The 24,959-nt window shown below is 45.7% G+C and overlaps 1 protein-coding gene across 1 annotated transcript in view; it reads right to left on the bottom strand.

Moving 5' to 3' along the window:
• Window positions 1-7,148, bottom strand: part of TLL2 (tolloid like 2) — a 2,438,103-nt gene extending 2,430,955 nt beyond the window's left edge. The window contains exon 1 of the mRNA XM_085603672.1: window positions 6,830-7,148. Coding sequence (XP_085459798.1) covers window positions 6,830-6,998 — 169 coding nt within the window. The 5' untranslated portion in view covers window positions 6,999-7,148. The remainder of the gene's footprint in view (window positions 1-6,829) is intronic.
• Between the last annotated feature and the right edge of the window lie 17,811 nt (window positions 7,149-24,959).

Here is a 24,959-nt window from a genome sequence, read left to right as displayed (position 1 = left end):
TGAAGAAATCTGCGCAGCGCCTTTTTGCCACCGCACTGACCTTCATTCAGCGCATCTCGGATTTCAACGCATCGCACCTGTGTGGCAAGTTTTTCAATGCATCAACTGCAGACCAGACCAGCCTTGGAATCAACGCATTACTTCCCCCTACAGTCTGGATTTGAGGCATCACTTCTCTTGCGTGCAGCAGAACTGTTGCATCGCCTCTCCATGGACTCAGGATCTGACGCATCGCTGTGTTTTTCGGCGCTTCCCTTCTGTGCGGCTGTTTGGCCTTGTGAATTTTGACACACCTAAAGGTACATTGTCTAAAATCCAGCACCCATAAATTCTATGGACAGAGTTGCTTAAAAACTTTTATAAGTCAAATTTTGAATTGTGCATGTTGGATTTTTGTTGTTTTGGTCTTGTTTGGTTTAGATAAATATACTTTATTTTTCTAAACTGGTGTGGTTTCCATTTGTAGTGTTTTCACTGTGTTACTGTCTGTGTGGGTGCAAATACTTTAAACATTGCCTTCGGGATAAGCCTGTCTGCTGGTGCCAAGCTAACAAGGGGGTGAGGAGGTCTTATCTAAACTGTGTAACTCCCTTTTCCTTACTAGAAGCAAGGGTCCCTACCTGGACAAGGTGCATACCTCTGCCAACTAGAGACGCCCATTTCTAACACTAATTGTTAGTCCAGTTTGCCGATGAGAGAGAAAGAGTAGGTCAAAGGGAAGGAGGTGTGGCTAGTGATAGTCCAAGTGAGTCTGGCCACCAAAGGAAGAATCTCCCATAAGGAATGGAAGAGGTCGGTGAAGGGTAATGAAGTTATGCAAGTAGTAGGGAATTACTTGGTGGTCGCTAGGCCCGTGAGAGGTAAAGTGTTGGATGCCACAGAATGTTTTCATCAGGTGAGCAGGGAGTTGTCTATTGTTGGTGAGATTATACATTGTGGTAACTTGCTAGTGGTGCCTGTGTCGCTAAGAAAACACATTATGGAGCTTGCTCATGAGGGACACATTGGGAAGAGTGCCACCAAGGGGTGCACAAGAGCTGATTAGTGGTGGACTCGAATGCACCAGGAGGTAGAGTGGCGTAAATGGGATTGTGTACCATGCGCATGGCGCAACAAATTATGAAAGACAGTGGGGTAGCCAACTGCTCCACCCAATAATTCAGATAGACCATGGAAGAAGATTGCCATAGATTTCAGTGGTCCCTTACGTGAGTTGGGAAAAACTCCTAAATATGCTCTAGTTATTGTGGGTTATTTTTCACACTGGCCAGGGGTGAAGTTCACTGAACGGGACAGCACTGATGTTATGGTTGATTTCTTGAGTGAGTTATTCATAATAGAAGGGCTTCCTGAAATCATGGTGTCAGACATTAGGTGTTTAATTTACTTCTGAAAAGCTGAAAGTCCCTGAGAAGGTATGGTGTGGAGCCTGTTCGGTCATCAGTGTATACCCCCAAGGCAACGGTTTGGTTGAGAGGTGGAACAAAACTCTTATGGGGGTATGAAACTGGCCCCAAGTAGCGGAAAGGAATGCAGGAAGGCAGTGGGAAAGTTGAATTGGTCATATCGCACTACGCCCCACTCCGTGTCTGGGAAATCTCCCTTTGTACTGACGAGGGGGCGAAAGTCGCTTTCACTGTTGTCTAAGGGAGTGGAGAAGAAGGAAGTCCATATGAAATATAACAAGAGAATCCAGAATTACTGCTCCTCTTCAAGGTGAAGAGAGTAAGTAGGATCTCACTGTTGCTGAGTGATGGTATGTGTGGAATCGAAAAAAATGTGTGAAACAAGGAGGATTCACCTAGGGAAATAGAAAGTTTGGAAGGTGAGAATGGGAAAAGTAGAGTGCTTCGTGATCGCAGAGTGATCAATCTGCCAAAGAAATATGATGAGTTAATTTTGCATTAGTGGTGGGGTTAGTTGCATTGTGTGCCTTGTGCCATCCATGTTTATAGGATGACTTCAAACTGCTTTAATTCACTTATTTATTCATGGCACGTTTTATTGTTTGATTTTCCAGATCTATTGGTTTTGAGTTTTGTATTTCTTTTTGTGTGCCCTGTGAAAGGGGGGAAGAATTGCATCCTGCACACGGGGGTTCTATATTGGAATGGAAGAGAGTCTTGGGCAGTGGCGACTTCTATGTCCCGTGGCTGGTGGGGTGGGGGGGGAGGACGCAAAAAAAATAAAACACTTAGCTTGAGGCGCGACTCGACGTCCTCCTCCACTGTCATTTCTCTTCCAGGCAGGCTCCACGACCCAGGAAACTGCACTACTAATTCTGGTGCTGTTCTCAACAGCATGAGAGCAGTGCTAGGATTGGCTGGAATGGCCTCACTCTGTGCTCTCAACAGCACTGGAGGCCTTTGCTTTCTCTCACCCAGCTGTCTAAGACAGCCAGGTTAGAGAACATTAAAATGTGCATGACTGGCTGGCTGGCCAAAGAGGCATGCGGATTTTAAAGCGCACAGCTTCCTGCTGCTGCCACTCTACAGCACTAGCCCCGCCCAGTCCTTTCACTCAGATCAGAACATTGCTGAAAAATAAAATGGCAATAAATAAACTTTTTACCAAAAAAAAAAAAAACCAGCAACGGCGGACCTCCTATGCCGCACCTCGTACCGGAAGACATGCGGCACGTTTCCAGATATTGAGCTTGACAGGAACTCTGTGCATATAGTTATTATACGTTTTTGAGCCACAATGATACACGTGGCCTGAATGAAATTCACCGTCTTGGGATAACGCAATGATGACTAGATGAAACTGCAAAAGATGCTTGCCAATTTGAGCTGTACTATATTGTCGCCATACCGATTCAATACGTTTTCCAACCCTGGAGTGGCTTGGGTCTTCCAACCCTGAAGTGGCTTGGGTATGAATACAGATTCCCTCTGATCTCAGACTTGGGTTTCACCTTCGCCATATTGACCTGACACGTCTTCCAATCTTGGAGGGGCCTGGGTGAACATTACAGCTACCTCCAGACCATTGATTTATGCTGACAGGTTCAACATATTACAGTTGGATTCCTTTCTATTTTTGAGTTGTGGATTGGAAATTCCTTTCTATCCTAAACAGGATCAGTTAGGAGCATTTCATTCTTTGTGAACGGCTACCGCTTTGAGACAAAGAGTTCTTGCAACTTTGGTAGATATATTTTTCGATCAGTACCTTTTCGTAAGATACTGTGTTTGCCCTGAGGAAGTTCCCTATATGGGAATGAAACGCGTTGGCTGGATTGTCTAAAATCAATGTTTCTTAAGAGAAATATTTTCAAATTAAGAAGTTACTTTTCCACCTACACTGGCCTGTTGGACTTTTTGAGCTGTGCACCCCCACTCGTCCTAATTATCATTGATCTAAAACTTTTTACCATTTTATTTTTTAGCTCTGGCCTTTACGGTGGCAGTTGCTGGCAGGCTCCCTCCCGGTCGCACTAGTATCTAAAAGAATAAGTCTTCAACTTACCCGACCACTGTATTTGTTCCACCAGCCTGATCCTGCGTTTTAAATGGAATATGTTCTATTGTGTCAAAAGAGGCCGCTGGATCTAATACAATTTCAGCATTCTAGCATCACAATCATCAATAAGTGGTCTCGGGTTATCAAGTGCAGACTGAGCCACACGGTCAGTGTTGTGCACAGGCTGGAAACCTGTTGACTGTTAAAAAGCATAGAACACTTCTTCATCAGAGAACAACTAAAGTCCAATTCCAAGACTTCCTGGCGGGTACTTTTAAAGTCCTTGGTGAAAAAATGAATATAACTAAGCTTTGATAACACTAGTCGTTTTAGTCATGCGAATAAGACATGTTATTCGTGTGTGTAGTGCTAGGTTAAATAGAAATCCTGTTACTCAATATCAAAGCACTAAGTATATTCTGCAATTAAGAAAAGCAACGTTTAAAGACACAATACAATGGGGAAAAAAACATATGCTGAGCAAGTCTCCAAATCAACACACTTCACATTCACAGATTCCAGATCCTCAAGCCAGCCCTGCAACCAAGGTAGACCGAAAACCAAGACTTCGGTCTAGAAGAAACGAGACGGAGGCTTTCTGTTGTTGTTGCGCCCCCTGCTGGATACAGGAGCGTCAACAAGTTCGTGGAACCGGGATTACAGTCTATCACTTTATAAGCAGAATGTAAAGGCAAATGAGAATCGGAGATAAACAAACCCTGTTAACCCGTGGATAATGAGTGGAAGAGGATATGGCGTATCGGCCAGAGCAACCGATTTGTCTCGGCGTCGGCTCAATATCCTGTTATTCTGGGCAAATCACATAATCTCCCTGCCTAGTGCCTACCAAAAAGGAAATGTGTCCTTGTGTAATCTAACTGGTGCTCGTGTAAAGCTCTCCAATGTCTTCGGGTCGAGTTCGCGCTATATAAAAACTGCAAAAAACTAATCATGTGTCCCCAAAGCAAATTCATAGTCTCTGCAACGCAGTGATAGTACTGCACACACAAAAAAAGAGTTCATATTTATGGAAGGATTTTCCTGTGCAATCTTTGATGACAAGTAGGTGCGGGTACAGAGAAAGGGACCAACCTGCCAAAAAAATATCCAGTAGTCTCCAGGCTGGAGAAATCGGGGGAGGCCCAGTACAAACAGCTTCAATGGGCCACGATAAAAAAAATGAAATGATCCCAGTAACGTGTGGTTTATCTCAGCTGATCACTCAACAAGGGCGCATCAGCCAAGTCAATTTATGACGGGAACTATCTCACTTTAAATTAGACCTGACTTTTAGCATCGCGCAAGTTGCATCTGTTGTTTGTAGGTCCATGGATTAATGGGGTAATTAAACTTCGAGGAAGTGTTTTTTTTGCTTTAAAAGTCAGGACTGTCTAAAAGCGTCACGTGACTGTTCGAAATACGTGAAGCCCTTCCTGGGAGACCATATTCAGCTAAGGGCTGTGAATGCAGACAGCACTACCGAGGCGACCATCAAAAAAACCTGTCAGATGCCTTTCGGTAGCTTCCAAACTTGACGCCCGGTGCTTAAGGGACAAATAAACAATACCAACTGTACACATCTTACAACACTCACTTTTACAACGCAGCAGGTGCTTCCTAGGGAGTGGGTGGTTTACTTTCACAGCAGTGCATGCCACTCAAACATTTAGCACGTATTACGCCAAAGTGCATTTCCATATCTAAGTACTCAAAAAGCGTCTAGGTGATTTAGAGCGGCCATACCCAGTCACCCCCACATCACGAGAATTTGGGTGGGGATACCTTTGCTTTCATCATGATATATCTTGTATAAGAGACTCTTTAAACAATCACATCCTATGTGCCCAGGTATTACCAGGTTTTACGACCAGAAATGTTTCCACACATCCAAAATAGTTTATGCTGACATTTTTTCCGTTTGCCCATATTAACGATATAAACGGTATATAAAGATTTAACACGCGACTTCCGTTAGCCCCCGTCTCATGTCTGCCGCTTTCAATCACATTTGGCTTTTAGTCAACAAAACGTTACCTGCTGGGATTTGTTTGCCCATATGGAAAACGGTAGAAACAAAACTACAAGCCCCAGAATGCAACGTGCAGCTAGCTATAAATACAGAAATGCTCGAACGTGCCACGCAAGACACGTGGATCCACTGCGGAACAGACGTATCGCGAGGTATTTGAGTCTGTTGGTATATCTCAGTGAATGCGGCACGGGAGAGTACCTCGCTGCTCACTTGTGCATCAAAGGCAAAGCGTCTCACTTAACATTCTGACAAAGGTCCGAGCTGGAGCAGGGCGTGAACCCTCAGCCTCCTTTAAGAACTGAGCTGAGAGGAGTGGAGGTGGGTCTCCAGCACATGCTGGTGCTGAGAAAGATCACACTGGCTAATAGTTTCAGCTTCCAGTAAGACGCACTCTCAGTAAATTACAGCTGTATTCAGAGGAAGGTGAGATGCCAACGGCCAATCACTAGAACGAATTGATGTACTTATCCGGAAATAAACAAATCAGACCATTTATGAGAGGAACATTAGCAAGACAGTTGATACTGCTTAGAGTTTTTTCATCTCAAAGTCAGCCCAAAGGAAAAGGTCAGCCTGTGTCCTTTGAGATTCTACACGTACCACCGGAAGCAGACCCAGCTCAGTGTAATATGTAAGTTAAAGCACCTGCAAGGAAACGCATTCGCTAATCACCAAGATAGGCTACAACGGCCCGACTATTGGTCCACCAAAAAAAGGAGATACCTGAATATCTGGTCGCCCGTCCTGCATGTCCTCGCATAACCCGCTTAACACATGGAGCAAACACACGTCGTTTTATTCTGCACAAGATAACGTTATTTGGACTGCACAGAAGGAACTTTTAATAATGGTTAAAAACCCAAGTCCCCTTTTTACATTTTTTATTTGTTTTAACATTCGCCAGTAGTTTTCTCTTTACTAAGTGCCCAACGTTTGGCAGCCAAGTAAACCGACAAAGGGAGATAAAGTGATTGCCCAAGCATCACACGGTAGTAGACTAGTAGTCCAGTATAGCAACTGAGATTTTAATCAAGGGCTCACTGCAAAACCATTCGACCACACCCCCTCTAAAGAGTATAAGTCAAATCAGGTTAAAGAAGCAGCGTTTACCTCTTCACGGGCCGATTTAGGGTGGAGGCTCTTGCAAGCAACGGGTCGCGACAGCGCGAGCGGGCAGCTGCGGAAATAAGGATGCTTCGCTGCCTGACTTTTATTTTTATCCTTTGGACCTTTTACTGACCAGGCTGAAGTAGAAAGCATATATGTTTTACTTCCGAACGAACTCCTAAGCACGGCTCAAGATAGTAGAGAGTGTGGGGTCGTTCCACCTACCGGCTTTGCAGGGATCCTTGTAGTCCAGTGTCTCCACTCCATCCTCCTCGAGCAGGTATCCCAGAGCCGGGTCCTGCTCCCGCCCTTGCCCCAGGCACGAGGGCACGAGGGCGGCGAGCAGCAGGACCAAGAGCGCCCGTGCAGCGCTGGGGGGCGCAACCCGGCTCATGGTCCAGGGCACCGGGTGATAAGCGAAGTGTCCGAGAAGAGAAGCGGGCTTGGACGGGTGCGAGCAGTGCAGAACAGACGTCAGGCAGGGGGCTGTCGCTCTAGAAGGAGCCCACGAGTAGTTCTGACCCTGGAACCGGAGGAGTGAAACGCGGCCTGAGAGACAGCAGAAGGCAGAGCCCGCCCCTGGGAGCCGACCTCAGCCAATCACTGGCAGCGCCGGCCGAAACACTGAGTGGCTGCGACTCACCCGTGCCCGTAAACACTTCAGAGTAGGGTGTAGCAGTGAGCCATTCTCAGACACTCCAAACTCTGCATCAGCACCACACTTAACCTTTGCAACCCAACGACCACCTTGTACAGCTCCCAATCTGGCTCTGCACCCCCCCCCATAGAAATGCACCACTGTACTTCAGCATGTGGCCTCCTCACAGGGGCCACTCTACCTTGGCAGTGCCCAGTGGCGGCTGGTGACCTTTAGAAGAGGTGAGGCTAATCCTTGGTTCGAATTCCAATGAGCTTTTTCTTGAAGGGTTTTCTCACACTTTCTTGCACCAAGGGCCTAATTTTACAAAGATTTGGCATAGGACAGAGTCGCAAGTCTTTTTGCTGCGCTGCCCTATGCCAAATCGAAAGGGCATCTACTGTCCTTTCAGCCAGCGCCATTTGGTGCCGAGCACCAACACAGGCACCCTTGTTTTGCGTTGTAGGCAGGACAGGATTGTTTCTGTGCAGGAATGGAAACCTTTCTGCACAAAAACAATCCATGGACAGGAATGGAAACCTTTCTGCACAAAAACAATCCATGGCTGTGTTCTCCTCATTCTATGAGTACTGCAGATTGCAGCACAAATGGAAAGAGGAAAAAACAAAGAGAAATTAAAATTTTTTCCTGGTTACGCCTGCTCTAGGCAGGCATAAGGTTTTGGTGCTGTACCGGGTTTACTTGACTTTGTAAATATGTGGCAGTGTCAAAATCCATGGGTGTTGCATGGGAATACCTATAAAGAAAAGGCACCCCCTAATTGCTTTCAGGTCCAAGAGGAGGGGGAACAAAATAACTAGCAAAGAAGACCACTAATCTGACCTATATTTCTTTAAATGTGACCATAAAAGGTTAAAAAATGCCATAAACCCAACATCAATGTCAATACAAACAATCACATACATCATTTTGTTGTTTACTTTATTAAACTTCTAAGATATTTTCTTTAGACATAGAAAATATTTTTTTCTTTTTTTACACACCTATTTTTAAAAGTAAAAAAGAAAAATTCATTTGTCATTGTTTGTGCGTACATTTGCTAGAGAATTGTGTATAATACAGTAAAAATCCTTTAAATAGACAAAACACATAACCCCACAGAAAACCCTCAACAGTTCCTTCTTACCTTTCAAAACTACTCATCCAACCACCATTCATACATAAAAAAGGAAGATTCAGTCGTATGGGGGGTCCAATATGAATCTACTGGGGACAGATCCTATAGTTGTTGGTGATAATACATCACATTCATCAGTCACTACTGATGAGTCTGTCTCTCGAGGACCACTCCTCATATGTATTGTTGGAATACCCACTGCAATGCCCATGGAATGCCTCCTTGACACAGAGTAAGGCATGCAGCGCTTTGCTCTTCCGTGTCTTACTCCATATCTATGAGGCCATGCAAAGCCACTTTGGGTGGCTTTTCGTCGCCTCATATATATGATTGAGAGACTTGCGCTGCCAGAGCATCTAAAAAAGTGACGCTTTGCTGGTGCAGGCCTTTTGTAAATAACCCAATAAGTTTATTGTCTCACTTTGACTCACTCAGTCTCACCTTGTCTCACTCATTCAAGCAGTCTAACTCATTCTACTCTGTCCCACTCTCTCACTCAGTCCCACTCATTCTGAATTACTCAGTCAATCATAAACTTTATTCGATTTGACAAGCAAATCATAAAACCACATAAATGACAATATATTAAAAAAATAAAAATGTCATTAAGTAAAAGAACATAATTTAGATAATATAATCAAGATCGTTAAAAGGCTACTAAATCCTATACAACTATGAGAAATAAAATGTATATTACTTAGTCTTACATGCCTTACACACAGTAACACTCACTGTCATTCTCTCACACTCACATTCATTTTTATACATACTCGTCCTTACTGTCACTCATTCTCAGTCACTCTGAGTTACTCCTTCACTGACACTCTCTTACTTTAAATCACACACTTAGTCACACAGACATGTTCACAGTGCTGGAATGGCGCAGGCACCTTCTTTCACCTGTGTCAGCATTCAAACAATGTCACTAGTTACCTCCGTTTGTTGCAAGATGCAAAGCAGGTCTGCATTTTATTTTTATTGTACCAAGAGTGAATAATTATTCACTCTTGATACAATAAAAATAGACCACATAGGAAGCTGGTTCTCTATATAGTTCACTAAAATGAAGTACACTGCTTAAAGAGTCCAGGGAGACCATATTGGTATTACAAAGGCAAAAGTAGGTAATGCTAATGCTCTATGTGTGTAGTGTGGGCGATCAGTTGGGCTAATCAGAGGGTAGTGCTAAGCATTTGTTGTACTCACAGAGGCAATAAATGAGACCTACACTCAAGAATAAATGCGAGACCATTTGCCAAAAATAACACTGATTTTTATGCAACTTTTCAGAGCAAGAACTTTGTTCTACAGTAAGTACTTTTCAAGATATGAATTTTTCAGTTTCACTAAAAAATGACTTTTATGCACCACTGAAGTCATTAGGAGAAAATAGAAAAATGCATATAAAATCACACAGTTGGATTTCAAGGTTCACCTTCGGGATTTAGGCAAGTAGCAAGGCCAGTCCTAATTTTCCATCAGCGGATTCTCAGGAGCGTCCCGGATTCGGCCGGGACCAGGGTGCTGATGTCGCAAGTAGTTGGTGCCCTACAAAGAAGGGGGCTACTTAAAAACACACTGCACAAAGGGACTTCAAGGTAAGTCCGAGGGTTCCCACCGAGGGAGTAGGTCGCAAGGGCCTCAGGACCACAGGAGCACAACTGGTTCGGCAGTACCGAGGCTGGGACGACTGGGTGCAGAGCAAATAGGTCAGCTGGGCGGCGCACGTCAAGATGTCCTCACAGTCAGGAGCAGGAAGCTTGGAGAGGCGATTCTGGGACAGCTTGGCCACTCTTTAAGTTAGTCTCAGGGGTCTCATCGTCCCTTGATCAGTGCTTGCTTTCTGGGCAGTTGGAGTCTGGATTAGACTTTTCATCTTGGTGAATGATGCAGAGGGTCCGGTACCTCGGGTATTGGTGTGGCATGGCTCTGGTAGGTCCTGGTGTCTCCATACTTGGAGGGGAGACATATTTGATCCTCCAGGGCTTGTGTACAACTTTGGTTTGGATTCTGTGTCGGAGTCGTCGGGGAGCAGCTAGTCGGTAAAACCAGATTCTGCTGTTCAGTGCCTGCGGCTCAGGAGAGGAGTACCTCCTCTCCAAGGAAGTTCTTTGCCAATTTCCAGAAAGCTGGAGAAGCTCCAGGGTTCATGGAGACATCATAGTTGCAGGACGAGACAGCACACCATGATTGTCAAGTCCTTAAGGCAGCGGGCAGGGTTTGGCACCCATTTTCTCCAGCAGGGCTTCAGTCCACTGGTCAGCAACTCTTCTTTGTCCTTTTCTTGTCTGTGTCTGCCAATGCTAAGTTCAGGGTCCAGGGATGCCACCTAAATACTAAATTTATGGGTGTTAAAGGGGGTGACAAGTAGTAGCGAATGGGCTACTTACCTTAAGGGTGTCTATATCCTCTAAGTGACCACTTTTTACGGGAAGGGGCACTACCCTGACCATGATTGGCTAATTCCCTCTCAAATCAAGATGGATAGAAACAAAAAGTGAGCTCCACATCACCTGCCCCACCTTAGAGGTGATGCTGGCTGAATGGGGACCCCCTCCTAATTAAAATAATTTTCTCGGATGTCCTCCTACCAAATGTAGAGCAGTAAAGGGGATTGGCATACTCCACTATCTGGATATTCCTGGGTCACATTTCAATGGTGACATCGCCTTGGAAGCTTCCCGCCCTGGAATGCTATCCCGGCCTGGAGGAGGTGTGAAGCACCTTTGCCCAGAGCAGGCTTTTCCTGGCCTCCAAGAGTGCCGGCTCACACCCCATCAGGTCAGAAACATGCCTGGTGGTGGGAGGCTGGCTAAAACTAGTCAGAGACCACACCAGTGCTTGGTAGGTTTTCAGGGGACCCCCCTAAGGCAGGGATACTCAAAGTACGGCCCGGGGGCCACATGCGGCCCTCCTGACCTTTTAATTGTGGCCCCTTGGTGAACAGCAGCACTTGACTGCTGTTCACTTGACAGAGCATGCACATTCAGAAAACTGTGAAAGAAATGGGTGTCCTTTATTTACACATTAACTAAAGTAACGGAAAAAGAAGGTGTCCTGGACAACTTATCTTTAGGAACATCTTTAGTTTTAAATACATCTTGTACCAAACATGTAAAAACATGATAAACTCTTTGTAAACTTCAAAAAAGTGTACTTTATTAATATACATGTGGATAGCTTTGACTTTAATTCTTGGTCCATATGAATAGAGCATTGGTGGCAGACAGACAGGGCCGGACTGGCAGTAGCAGGCACCGGGCGTTTCCCCAAAGAGCCACCAGGGTGTGGGCCAGTTTAAACCCCTGGGGGGCTGTTTTTGTTACCGGGGGCCGGTTTGCAGCATAGCTGCAATATCGTCCCCCTAAACAAAAGCAGCACAAAGCTGGCACTTTCCTACATGACCGTCCGCCCCAAACAAGAGGATGAGACTAACCTTTCCCTAGAGAGTCTTCATCTTCCAAGTGGAAGAACCTGGAAAGGCCATCTGCATTGGTATGGTCAGTCCCAGGTCTGTGTGCCACTGTAAAGTCCATTCCCTATAGAGATATGGAACACCTTAACAGTTTGGGATTTTTACCTTTCATTTGGCATTAGCCATTTGAGAGGTCTGTGGTCAGTGTGGACAAGGAAGTGTGAACCAAACAGGTATAGTCTGTGCGTCTTCAGAAACCAAACAGCAGCAAAGGCTTCCCTATCAATGGCACTCCAACATTGTTCTCTGGGAAGAAGCCTCCTGCTAAAGATAGAAACAGGTTGGTCATGGCCATCATCATTAGTATGGGATAGGACCACTCGTATCACATGTTCAAAGGCATCTGTCTGTACTATGAACTGCTTGTTATAATCTGGACTATTTAGAATGGGTGTTGCGTACATTGGTTCCTTCAGGGTGTCAAATGCCTTTTGACAGCTCACTTTCCAGTTAACATTTTTGGGCATTTTCCTGGAGGTCAATTCTATGACGGGGCAGCAATAGATCCATATCCCTTCACAAACCTCCTGTAGTACCCAATCAGGCCAAGGAACACTCTAACTTGAGTCTGGGTGGTTGGAGCTACCCAGTCCAGAATAGTCTGGATCTTGGGTTGTAGGGGTTGAACTTGACCTCCACCTACAAGGTGGCCTAAGTATACAACTGTGCCCTGCCCTATCTGGCACCCCCTTGCCTTGATAGTGGTGCCTGCAGTCTGCAGAGCCTTCAGGACCTCCCCACGGTGGGTCAGGTGATTCTGCCAGTTGGAGCTAAGACAGAAATGTCATTGAGATATGCTGCACTAAAGAACTCCAGCCCAGGAAGGACATTATTCACCAGCCTTTGGAAGGTGGCATGGGCATTCTTTAGTCCAAATGGTATCACAGTAAAGTGGTAGTGCCCATCTGGGGTTGAGAATGACGATTTCTTTGGCTCCAGGGGTCAGACCTATCTGCCAGTAGCCTGATGTGAAATCAAAAGTACTGAGATATTTGGCTGCCCCTAACCTGTCAAATAATTAATCCGCCCTAGGAATTGGATGTGCATTAGTTTTTGTCATAGAATTGAGGCTCATGTAGTCCACACAAAGAAAATAATTTTTCTTTCTACCCTGGGAGTGAGGTTTGGGGACTAACACACCTGGAGTGGCCCAGGAGTTCTCTGAGGGTTCAATGACACGACACCTAATTCCAGCATATTGCCTTGATGCTCTCTTTGGCATGATCAGACTGCCTGTAGATTTTATTTAATTTTTGGACAGGCAGGCTGTCACCAGTGTTCACAACATGTGTTCATCAGAGGTCAAAGACAAGAGCTCAGCAAAATGATTTAGGACTTGCCTGCAATCAGTCTACTGTTGGGCAGGGAGGGTGTCTAACAAGACTACTCATTCAACTGACCCATCTTTAGGGTTGTTTGAGAGGAGGTCAGGGAGAGGTCCATTCTTTGCTCCTTGATCCACATCTGTTACCCTGAGCATGGCCATTTCAGCCCTGTCATTATAGGGTTTAAGGCAGTCCACATGGATGACCCTCCTGGGGTTTCTGCAAGTTCCAAGGTCCACTAAGTAAGAGACCTCCCCTTTTCTTCCAAGGATAGGGTAGGGCCCAGTCCATTTATTCTGGAGGGCCTTAGGAGCCACAGGCTCCAAAACCCACACCTTCTTCCCTGGTTGGAACTCCACCATGGCAGCCCTCTGGTCATACCAGAGCTTCTGGAGCTCTTGTCTGGCCTCCATGTTTTTATTAGCTTTTTTTTCATGCACTCAGCCATTCTGGAACGAAAGCCAAGCACATAGTCCACAATATCATGCTTAGGTTCCTTGAGAGGTCTCTCCCATCCTTCCTTCACAAGACACAATGGTCATCTTATAGGGAGTCCAAACAAAAGTTCAAAGGGGAAACCCTTCTCCCTTTGTGGCTGCTCTCTGTAAGCAAAAAGCAGGCATGGTAGTAAGACCAATGGTGGCTCCTTCGCAATGACGGAGGAGCGTTGCCCGACTGACTGGCTCAGAGCCAGCAAATATAAAATAAAACAATGTTCTTGCATCGTTTTATTTTACAACTGCTGGCTTTTAGCCAGTGGTGTTGGGAGGGGCGGGCCGAGGCATGGGTGGGGGAGGAGGAGTGCTAGTGAACTCCACTCCATTCCTTAAGTGCTCATGTGTGTTTGGCCGACCGTCTCAGGCCAACCAAAACATACATGCACACTTAGGTTTTCTCCAGCCCAGCTGCATTGGGCAGCCAGGCTTGAGAAACCCCACAAACTACCTGGTCTCAGCAGGGAGTCTCTCCTGCCTGAAAGACCAATCCCCATGCTATTCTGCAGTGCAGGGATTGGACAGGGAGCCTGTCCCAGGGGCTGCTGGGACCAGGCAGGAAGAGGAGAGGTGGCGCAAAGAGACGCAACGCTGGAGGCGGCCGGCGGCAAAAGGTAAGTTTATAAAAAATATATATATTGTATTCTCCCCCCCTGCAAGTGACCTCACCCGCCTCACCACCCTTTGTTTCTGGCGGCCGCTGCTGAGTAAGACATCCCATCTCCTTCTGAGCTTTTCAGGGAGTCCCCCAATCCTACCTTTTAGGGCAGTGGTCTTCAAACTTTTTGATATCGAGACCCCCTTGTCAAACCTTCTTAGGTGTAAGGACCCCTTCGGACAATATTTTCTAGAAACTGGTTCTCCTCATCATCAAAATCTATCGATAACTATAAATGCCCCTGTTATACCTGCCATCTTTTGGCATGTATCCCCTGTTTTTTTCCTTTCTCACCTAGTTTTGGCTCTGTTTTTGCTGGTTCAGTGTCTCTGTGCACTTTCTCACTGCTGTTCAGTGTTAAAGTGCAAGTGCTCCTATTGTAAATTGTATTATGGATTGGTGTTTCCATGATTGGCATGTTTGACTTACTAGTAAGTCCCTAGTAAAGTGCACTGAGGGTGCCGGGGCCTGTAAATCAAATGCTGCTGGTGGGCCTGCAGTACTGATTGTGCCACTCACCCATGCAGCCCTGAAAAGGGTTATCAGACCTGCCATTGCAGAGTCTGCACGGTTTGTAACTGCCATGTCGACCTCGCAAGTGCACCCACTTGCCAAGCCCTAATCTTCCCTTTTCTTACATGTAAGGCACCCCTAAGGTAGGCCCAAGGTAACCCTGTGGGCAGGGTGCCGTGTATATTAAGGGTATGTCATATACTGGTGTGTGAGACATGTCTTGGTAGTGAATTACAGTGAGTTCAATTTTTCACTATGGAAAGGCTATCTGTCTCATAGGATAATGGGAGTTTACTTATAACATCTTATGAGCATATCTTCCCATTGGGACAAGATAGAGAAATGGGGTTTAGCATGCCTGAACTCAGAATATAAAAATGCATCTTTTAGTAAGATGATTTTTATGTTCTGTGTTCGAAAATACCGCCTCTGGAACCGTGGTTTCAGATGCGACAGAGGGGGAAAAGCAACCGACTCCATCACTGCCGCTGCTGCTGGCTCCATGCCCTGAAGGCACCGCAGAGGGCACCGCTGCATCTTGCACCGCAACCCTGGTCTCACTGATGACAATCGCCAAGCTGTTGCTTGCACCGTGACCTGTGGGCACTGCACTCCGCACTGCCTCGATTCACTTCGCCGTCCTGGTCTCACCGACGCAGTCACTGACTTCGACAACTGTGACCACACCGTGGCTTGTAGCACTGCTCGCAAGTCTTGCGACACGGTGCCCCATCCCACACCGCAGTCCGGACCAACCGACCGACGCCAGCTCCCCGCAAAGTGCATATTTTTAAGTACTGTATGTTGGATTTGTAAAATTTTAGTCTTGTTTTGAATATATAAAGTATTGGATATTTTTCTAAACTGGTGTGGTGTCCTTTCATAGTGTTTTCAGTGTATTGCTGTTGGTTATGTGCAAATCCTTTACACACTGCCTCTGAAATAAGCCTGACTGCTCATGCCAAGCTACCAAGGGGGTGAGCAGGGGTTATTTCAGTAGTATATCCCTCTTACCCTGACTAGAAGGAAGGGTCCCTACTTGGACAAAGGTGCAAACCATTGCCAACTAGAGACCCCCATTTCTAACAGCCCCCAATTACCACAGCAAATATTTTTACGGTGGGGAAATTGTATTAAACAGTGTTTAGCAAACCAAAGGTCATTGAGTGTAGGGGTGTAGCCAATGTGAAAGGGCAGGAATACACTGTAATTATGGAATACGGTGCATTCCAGTCCTTTTCCCTTCCCAAATTGCTGCCTAGCACCAACGTAGGCAGAATTGTTTTTGTACGGGAAGAGGCACCTTCCTTCACCAAAACAATGCTGAGGGGCGCTTTCCTATTTCTATGAGAGCTGCAGAATGCAGCACACATGGAAAGAGGAAAAAACGAGGAGAAATTAAAGCATTTCTCCTCGTTACGCCTCCACTGGAGAGGCGTCAGTTTTTGGAGCTGCCCCAGGTTTACGTGATCCTTGACGCAGAGTAAGGCAATGCAAAGCCATGCAGGGTGACTTTGCACTGCCTCATAGGTATGGTTGAGATGGTTGCGCCACCGGAGAATCAACAAAAAGTGATGCTCTGGCAATGCAAACTTCTCATAAATAAGCCCAAAATATTCTGTACGTTTTTAGGTCTTTCACCTTCAGGTACCTACATATAAAATAATGGGCAGTGTAAATGAAAAATAAATATAATAAGTTATTGCTCAGTGGGAAATGGACTGTAGTACATTTTGAAACATCTATTAGTTAATGCACTGCAGCGGTCTGTGTGTAACCAGAGAACCATAGAATTAAATCTTGATTGGTGCAGTGGAGAATAGTGATGTGTATTTTTAGTGCTACGAACTCACAGCCTGTGACGGAAAGCACTGTGAATATGTAAGTACATTTGTTATACTTGCATTACACACAGGGTAAGATACAATGCTGCAAAAAGTGTGAATAGTTTTACAATAAAATGGTGCTTTCAAAATGTATGTTTTAATAATGCCAGAGCGTATGTAATGCAGTTTTCTGTTTTTTACATAACTGTCCCTTCAACACCTCTTTAGGGGCACTAAGGGCTGTGTAAATGCAGTTAGATTTAAAAGCAAGAACTTCCCAGCCCAGTAGTTAACTCTTTGTGCTTCAACTAAAAAAAACACACATCTTTGTCTTCACAAAGAGCCAGAGCTTTTCCCAAGCATCCTTTACACTTGCAGATTGCCAGCGCATTTGCCTTTCATTCAGGCAAGTAGCTGATAACGATCTCAATTAGCCCAGGACGGCTGTCTTTTTACAGGGACAAGTGAAGCTGGGGAATCTGCGACCCCCTTCCTAGGACTCCACGACCCCCCTGGGGGTCGCGCCCCACAGTTTGAAGACCTCTGTTTTAGGGTCTTGTTAAATCTTTCAACACCACAATTAGTCTCCAGATGGTATGGTGCAGTGAACTTAGAAGTCACTCCACACTCAGCCCACACGTGTTTTAAGTATGCAGACATGAAGTTTGCACTTCTGTCAGATACTGCCTCCTTTGGAAACCCAACCCTGGTAAAACTACCAAGGAGGGCTTTAGCCGCTACATGGGTAGTGGTAGTCCTCAGGGGAATTGCGTCAGGATACCTACTGGCATGATCCACTACCCCTAGAAAAAATCGGTTTCCTGATGCTGTTGAGGGTCAAGTGGACCAACCATGTCAATCCTAACTCCCTCAAAGGGTACCCCGATCACTGGGAGTGGCATTAAAGGAGCCTTCCTGTGGCTACCTGTCTTGCCACTGGCTCAACAGGTGGCATAGGAGTTTCAAAACTCCTTCACCTTCTGAGACTTTTCTGGCCAGTAGAAGTGGTGCACTAACTTACTCCAAGTTTGAGTCCGGCCAAGATGCCCAGCTAGGAGAATGTCATGGGCCAATATTAGGAGAAACTCTCTAAACTGTTAAGGTAATATTACTATCCTGGTGGCACCCAGTTTGGGTCCCTGGCCTCAGTGTAAAGGAGTCCCTCCTCGCAATAGGTCCTGTGGGAACCACTGACACTTCCCTTTTCCTGATCAACAGCTTGCTGCTCAGGCTTTCAAGAGTGGGACAGGTTCTCTGTCCCTGGCACAAATCTTCCCTCGAGGGTCCCCCTGAACCCAAAAGCTCTGCTGTGTAGGGCCCAAGCTCCTAGGGCTCAGTTTCCTCAGGGGCTGACAAGTTTTATCCCCGAGGAGAAGGGACTTGATCTGGTGTCTGAATAGAAGTTGGTTTCTCAGACTTCCTGCCCTTTCTCTTAGGAGGTTGGTCCATCATTTCAGGCTCCAACACTCATTCTTCACCCTGGGTTCTACACTGTGCCCTTGTTTGCACACATACTAATTCAGGTATTACCAGCATTGCTGCATGTTTTTTTTTCTCCACCTCAGCCCATGCTGAGGACTCCAAATCATTCCCAAGCAGGGATAGCAGTACCCTTTTGAGGCTAGTAACCCCTCTCCAAGCAAATATTGGTCATAGGACACCAGTTGCTTAGCCACCAACTTGATACTGGCACCAGTGTCGCTCAGGGCTTAAACTCTAACCCCACTGATATTTGGCTCTTGTATGTATCTGTCCATATTACTGCATCATGCAGACAGGATAGCTATAGCCTCCCTCTGAATCTAGAGTTTCCTCAGTGATCACATTGACATGGTCATGTCTCACCTGTGATTCCATCTGGAGACTCACTATTGCATTTACTGCAGGTGTGCTAGAAACATTCTTTTTGTTTTTACAGCTAGGGTCTCCAGTTCGATGTCAAAGGGCCTTACAGTCATGACGCCAAGCCTTTTTGGGATTCTAGTTCTTATCCTGGTACCCACCCTTGGGCTGTGAATAGCTTTTGGGCTCACCCTCCTGTCCAAGTTTTAGGGGGCCTGTAGATAACTCATTTTTATAGTTTTGGTCACCATATTTCTTTTGGAGAGTCTTTTTGGCATCTTCCTTTTGGTCACCCCTACCAGTAGCAGTTTTTGTTACCCTTGTATTGACCCACTGGTCAGCTTTCTTCCCCACTTCTTCAGGAAAAAGTAGACCTAGGTCTACCAGGTGCTAATGTAACTTATCATTGTAACAATTACTTAGCAGATACTCTTTCATGATTAGATTGTGAAGCCCAACATAGTCATGCACATTGTTACCTGTTAACAAATCACCTAGTGTTTTCACTTAAAAGTCTGCAAATTCAACCCAGAACTGACTCTGGGTTTTTAGAGTCTCCCTGATCCTTATCCTGTATTCTTCAGTGGCAAGTCCAAAGCCCTCAATCAGGGTAACAGTCATGAGGTCACAAGACTCAGCATCTTCCTCATTCAAAGTCAGGAGTCTATCCTTGCATTTACATGAGAAAAGTTCCCACAAGAGAGATACCCAATGCCACCAGATATAGGTACTAGCCCCATCTCTTTTCTTTGCTTCTCTATGTCCAGGAGTTGAGATTCTAGGTTCAACCTCCTGGCCAATCTTTCTAGGGCTAGATCCTGCTCTGAGGGAGCTTCCACTTCTGAGGCAGGGGGTCTCCATCCCCTCCTCAGAATCTTCTTCTGCTGAACGATTCTCCAGGGAATCATTTTCATCCACTGGATGATCTCTCATGTTCTGCCAAAAGCTTCAGAAGCTTTTCTTTGGTAGCATGACCCTCAGTTTTAACACCATAACATCTACAGAAGGCCCATGGCTGGGAGTATGACAGCTCCATGTATGGTGTAAGGTTGAGCTCCCAAGCTTGCTCCTGTGAGGTAGTCATTATTTCACTAAAGTTGGGACCGTTTTCTTAAGTTTTAGAAAAAACCTTAACAGTTTTATTTTGTCCTAACTAAAGCAACAGTTTTTAATTCTAACAACTGGTTTCAGGGACTAAGCCAAGGCAATAAAAGTTCATTTTAAAATTGAGAAATATAGACCAATCAAAAAATACAACTCGCTAAGAGCAGTTTTTACATTTATCAGTGGTAGAGCAAGCGCAAAGTCGTAAATCGTACCGCTGCCACTAATGTAGGAAGCTGGCTCTCTATATAGTGCAATAAAATGAAGTACACTGTGTAGAGAGTCCAGGGAGACTAAGATTGGTATAAATAGGCAAAAGTAGATAATACTAATGCTCTATTTCTGGTAGTGTGGGTGAGCAGTTAGGCTTATTAGAGGGTAGTGCTCAGCAAAGACAGGAAATAAGACACACATTCAAGAATAAATATGAGACCAATTTACAAAAAGAACACTGATTTTTATGTAATTTTCAGACCAAGAACTTTGTTCTACAGTTGCTACTTTTCAAGAAAGGATCTTTTCAAATTCGCAAATTACTTTTGTGCGCAATTAGGCACTATTGAAGTCAATAGGAGAAAACAGAAAAAGGCATATAAAATCACACAGTTAGAATTCACGGTTCACCTTCAAGATTTAGATAAGTAGCATGTTCAGGTCCAAAGTCCCACCCACGGATTCTCAGGAGCGTCCTGGATCTGGCTGGGATCAGGGTGCTGACATCATTAGTAGTTTGTGCTCTACGAAGAAGGCGGCCACTTGAAAACACACTAAACAAAGGGACTTAAAGGTAAGTCTGAGAAGTTCCACTCAAAGGAGCAGGTTGCATGGGCCTCAGGACCATGGGAGCACAGCTGGCTCGTCGGTACCAAGGCCAGGTGGGCTGGGTGTAGAGCAGAAAAGTCAGCCAAGCAGCGCACATCAAGATGACCTCTGGGTTAAAAGCTTGGAGAGGAGATTATGGGACAGCTGGGCCACTCATGGAGTAGGTCTCAGGGGTCGGGTATCAAAGTCTCTCGACGGGTGCTTGCTTTTAGGGCAGTTGGAGTCTGGATTGGTCTATTCGTCTTTGAATGATGCAGAGGGTATTTGTGCGGCACGGCTCTGGTAGATCTTGGTGTCTCCACACTTGCAGGGTAGAGAGTTTTGATCCTCCGGGACTGGTGTACCACTTCTGGTTTGGATGCTGTATTGGAGTCGCCTGGGAACAGCAAGTCGGTAAAACCGGATTCTGTGGTTTGGTGCCTGTGGTTGCAGGGAGGGTACCTTCACTCCAAACAAGTTCTTTGCCAATTTCTAGAAGGCTGGAGGCGATCCAGGGTTCTTGGAGACCTGCAGTTGCAGGACAAGAAAGCACACCACGATCGTTGAGTCCTTAAGGCAGCAGGCAGGGTTTGGAGCCAATGTTCTGCAACAGGGCTTCAGTCCTCGGGTCATCAGTTCTTATTTGTCCTTTTCTTCTCTGTCTGTGTCCAATCCGAGTTCAGGGTCCAGGGATGTCACCTAAATACTAAATTTTGGGACATTCAAGAAGGTGACAGGTACTTGCCAATGGGCTGCCTACCTTTAGGGTGTCTATGCCCTCTAAGTTACCACTTCCTGTGGGAAGGGACACTACCCTGACCTTAGTTGGCTAATTCCCTCTTATACCAAGATGGAGAGAAATGAAAAGTAGGCTCCATAACACCTGCCCCACTTTAGTGGTGGTGCTGGCTGAATGGGAACCTGACTCCTAATTTAACTATTTTTTTGGATGTCCTCCCACCAACATGGAGCAGGAAAGGGGGGTTGGCATACTCCACTATCTGGATATTCCTGGGTAGCATTTCAAAGGCAACATCATCTTTGAAGCTTCCCGCATTGGAATGCCATCATGGCCTGGAGGAGGTGGAAGGCTTCTCCGTCCAGAACAGGCTTTGTTCCTGGTCTCTGAGAGTGTTGGCTCTCACCCCATGAGGTCAGAAACATGTCTGGTGGTGGCAGGCTGCTTAAGATTAATCAGAGGCCACACCAGTGATTGATCGGTTTTCAGGAGACCCTCTAAGATGTTGCATGTGTTCATTTATTAATAAAACCAACACTGGCATCAGTGATGATTTATTAAGACAAGATATTGGTATCAAACATCTTTGGGTAACGTGAAGCCATCACAGAGCTAGGAAACTCATAACAACAAGTATCCAGCCCATCCACTCTCTATGGCTTCCCTGTGCACATACAATATCCAAGAATGGCTCAGATATTGCCAGGTCAGATCTGCTCGTGCAGATATATCCACACAAAGGATATAGTACTTCCTGCCTAAGGTCTATAAGGCCTGAAGTAGGGATGATTTACCCATACCTCATGCAGTCTATGGGGGCATGGCTCACAGGTCTGTGTGCTATGTCGACTCTTCGGTTTTCTCTTCACCAAGGCACGCAGCCTGCAAGGACAGTTTGCATGGTCTTGGTGAGATGTCTCTGGGGTCTCACAATTTGTGCTGGAGCCCTAGAGGACCTCCTCCAGTAACAATGTCCTGGGTACCAGGGGTGGCATTTAACAGGGACTAACAGGGGTTACTGAAGTTTTTGGCAATCAGTATTAGGAGAGAGATCTGGCACTGGGAACCCGATTAGCAGGGACCCAGTGCACGATCAATGTGAAATCCCATCCTACACCAGGCAAAAAGTGGGGCCTAACCATGTCAAAAGAGGTACTTTCCTAGTGACAGCAAAACAAGGAGAGTGTAGTGTAGCCGTGGAGCTCATAAAGGAGAATGCCACTGGTCCAGGGACACCCATCTATAAAACCAATCCATCCACTCAATCATCCGTCCTTTCACTTATCCACCCCCTTTCATCCATTCATTCATCCAGCCTTTCAATCATCTACCCATCCTTTCGCTTAACCATCCACCCTTTCGCTCCATCTACCCATCCTTTCACTCCATCCATCTATCATCTTTCCTTTGGCTCATCCATGTATCCACCCTTTCACTCAGCCATCCTTCCTTACATCTATTCATCCACCCTTCGTTCCATCTGTCCATCATCCATCCATCCATCGTTCCATCCACTCATAAATCCCTCCATTTACCCTTTCACTCAGCCATCCATCTTTTCACTCACTCATCCATCCATCCATCTACTCATCGATCCATCAATCCACCCTTTGATGAATCATCCATCCTTTCATCCATTCATCTACCCTTTCTTTCACTCAACCATTCATTGTTTTACTCATTCATCTTTACATACATCCTTTCGCTCATCTATGCATCTTTTTACCTTATCCAATCATTCACTCATCCACCCTTTTGCACTTCTAGTCATTCATCCATCCTTTCACTCATTCTTCTGTCGATCCTTTCTCTCATCAGCCATCCATCCATCCATCCTTTCACTCCACCATCCATTCAACCTTTCACCTATCCATCCATCACTCATGCACCCTCTCTCTCTTTCACTCTTTCATTCTTGCATCCATCCTTTCACACATTCATCCATGCATCTATCCATCCACCATTTCATCCATCCATCCACCCACCATTCCTTTCACTCACTCACTCACTCACTCAAGTTCACTCTGAGCCTTTGGCCGCTAAGCCGCTAAGCTGCAGACAGAAGAGACCCTTCAAGAACCCCTACTCCCTCTGTAGCTGCTAAAGCAGAGTGTGGGGGGGTGATGATACCCCTGATGCAGAGGCATAACTGCACACTTACCTCTAAGTCCACTAGCACAATTGTTATCCACAGCTGCTTCCTTTCTTCTCTTTGGTAGCCACGGTCGAGATAAGGTGCATTCTTTGTGCTCAGCTCCTTAATGTTTCTTTCAAAGTGAAACCAAATGCAGTGCAAAACATGTGCTACTGCCCCCTGCACCCTTCCGACAGCCTGCTTCTCTGTGATAATCAAAAAATTATTGACACCCACTCCGTCCTTGTCCTCATTGGTGTGCCGAAGCCATTGACGTGTATGGAGTTTTGTAACTCTTCCCAGGGCCACTTTTAATGCGCTCCAAAAGCAACCGGATCCATGGGATTCTAATTCAGCACTCCATCTCATGTTATGTCACTGCTGTAGCTTGTACCTGCTGGTCAAAGAAAACCTCGACCGGCTGGCGCTTGCACAATAGGACATCTGCAAAGTTCACTAGAGCTCACACAGGAGATTAAGGACACCGCCTCAGAGCAGTCATTTCTTTTCAACTGCTCTGTGTTTATTTTCCCTGTTCTTGACTCTTCCCCAAGACTGGCAGGGCAATGCCCCTTTTGCCCATAAACACCTGTCGCCCCTGCTTGGCAAATGCAATTTATACATGGCCTAATTTTAGCTGTCTTCTGCCTGAAATGACCTCTGATTCAATAAAAATCAATAGGAAACACACATTCTCCCGATTGTTTTTCTGAATCTCCCACATTCATGTTCTAAAATGTTGGCATTTATGCATTTATAAGGCTATCCCTTGGTCTAAACATCAAGCTTCCACAGACAACACCAGGACCCAGATAGTCATTCACCGGCCACCCTAAGAGCCCACTATTGTTTAAGGGTAATTACTTCAAGGAATGCATATGGGATGTGGCCTATTCTCAATTCCTGGTATCTGTGAGGCGTTGGTTTCTTTTAAGCGGGGGCATAAATGGTTAACAGCAAGCTGTCGCCTGACATTAAAATGGCAGCTGTCTCGCAACACTCAGGATCACATCCTTTTTTTTTTTTTAGAAAGCCTGTAGTTGGATACAACTGTTACTTCTGTGGAAAGAGTTGCTGGAGACACTTTGTGGTTGCTGGCTGGTAGTTGCCTCTGAGCTTTGCGCATTTGGAGCAAGGGTCCATTCTGCCATCATGGAAAATAAAAAAGTAGAGAATAAAATGCATCTAGAGGAGCCTAATTCTTCTGTGGGTGAGCAGGAAGAGCAAGGGTTGTCATTCGTTTCTACAATGGGAGACATCCAGGGACTTGTAAAACAGGCTGGCTCTGCTATTTTTAGGGCAAGGGAAAGTCCCCTGTCACCCATGCACCATATGGCAGATTTCCCTGACATTGATCAGGAGTTTTAGGCTGAAGAGGTCAAGTGCAGATTTATACAGGGGATTGTCAAGCACACAAAAGGTGATGTGAGAAATGCTTGCAATTTGTGTAAGCACTGTCAATGGCTCAGCGTAGCATTCCAACCCATCATTCTTTTGCCGACCACGCCACCTCAGTGGAATGACCAGAAGAAGGTTTTTACACTACGGTGCAGGAGGAGGAGGATTTTTGTCTCCAATATTGGAGGAGGGAGCTGGAGTCCTTGCATTTACATGGAGCCGTCAGGAAGGTGTTAGCATTATTTTTCATGTTTCTTTACCAAAATATATG

Source organism: Triturus cristatus, chromosome 1_2, assembly GCF_964204655.1.
Source record: "Triturus cristatus chromosome 1_2, aTriCri1.1, whole genome shotgun sequence".
NCBI lineage: Eukaryota > Metazoa > Chordata > Amphibia > Caudata > Salamandridae > Triturus > Triturus cristatus.
This window is presented reverse-complemented; position numbering and strand designations above follow the sequence as displayed.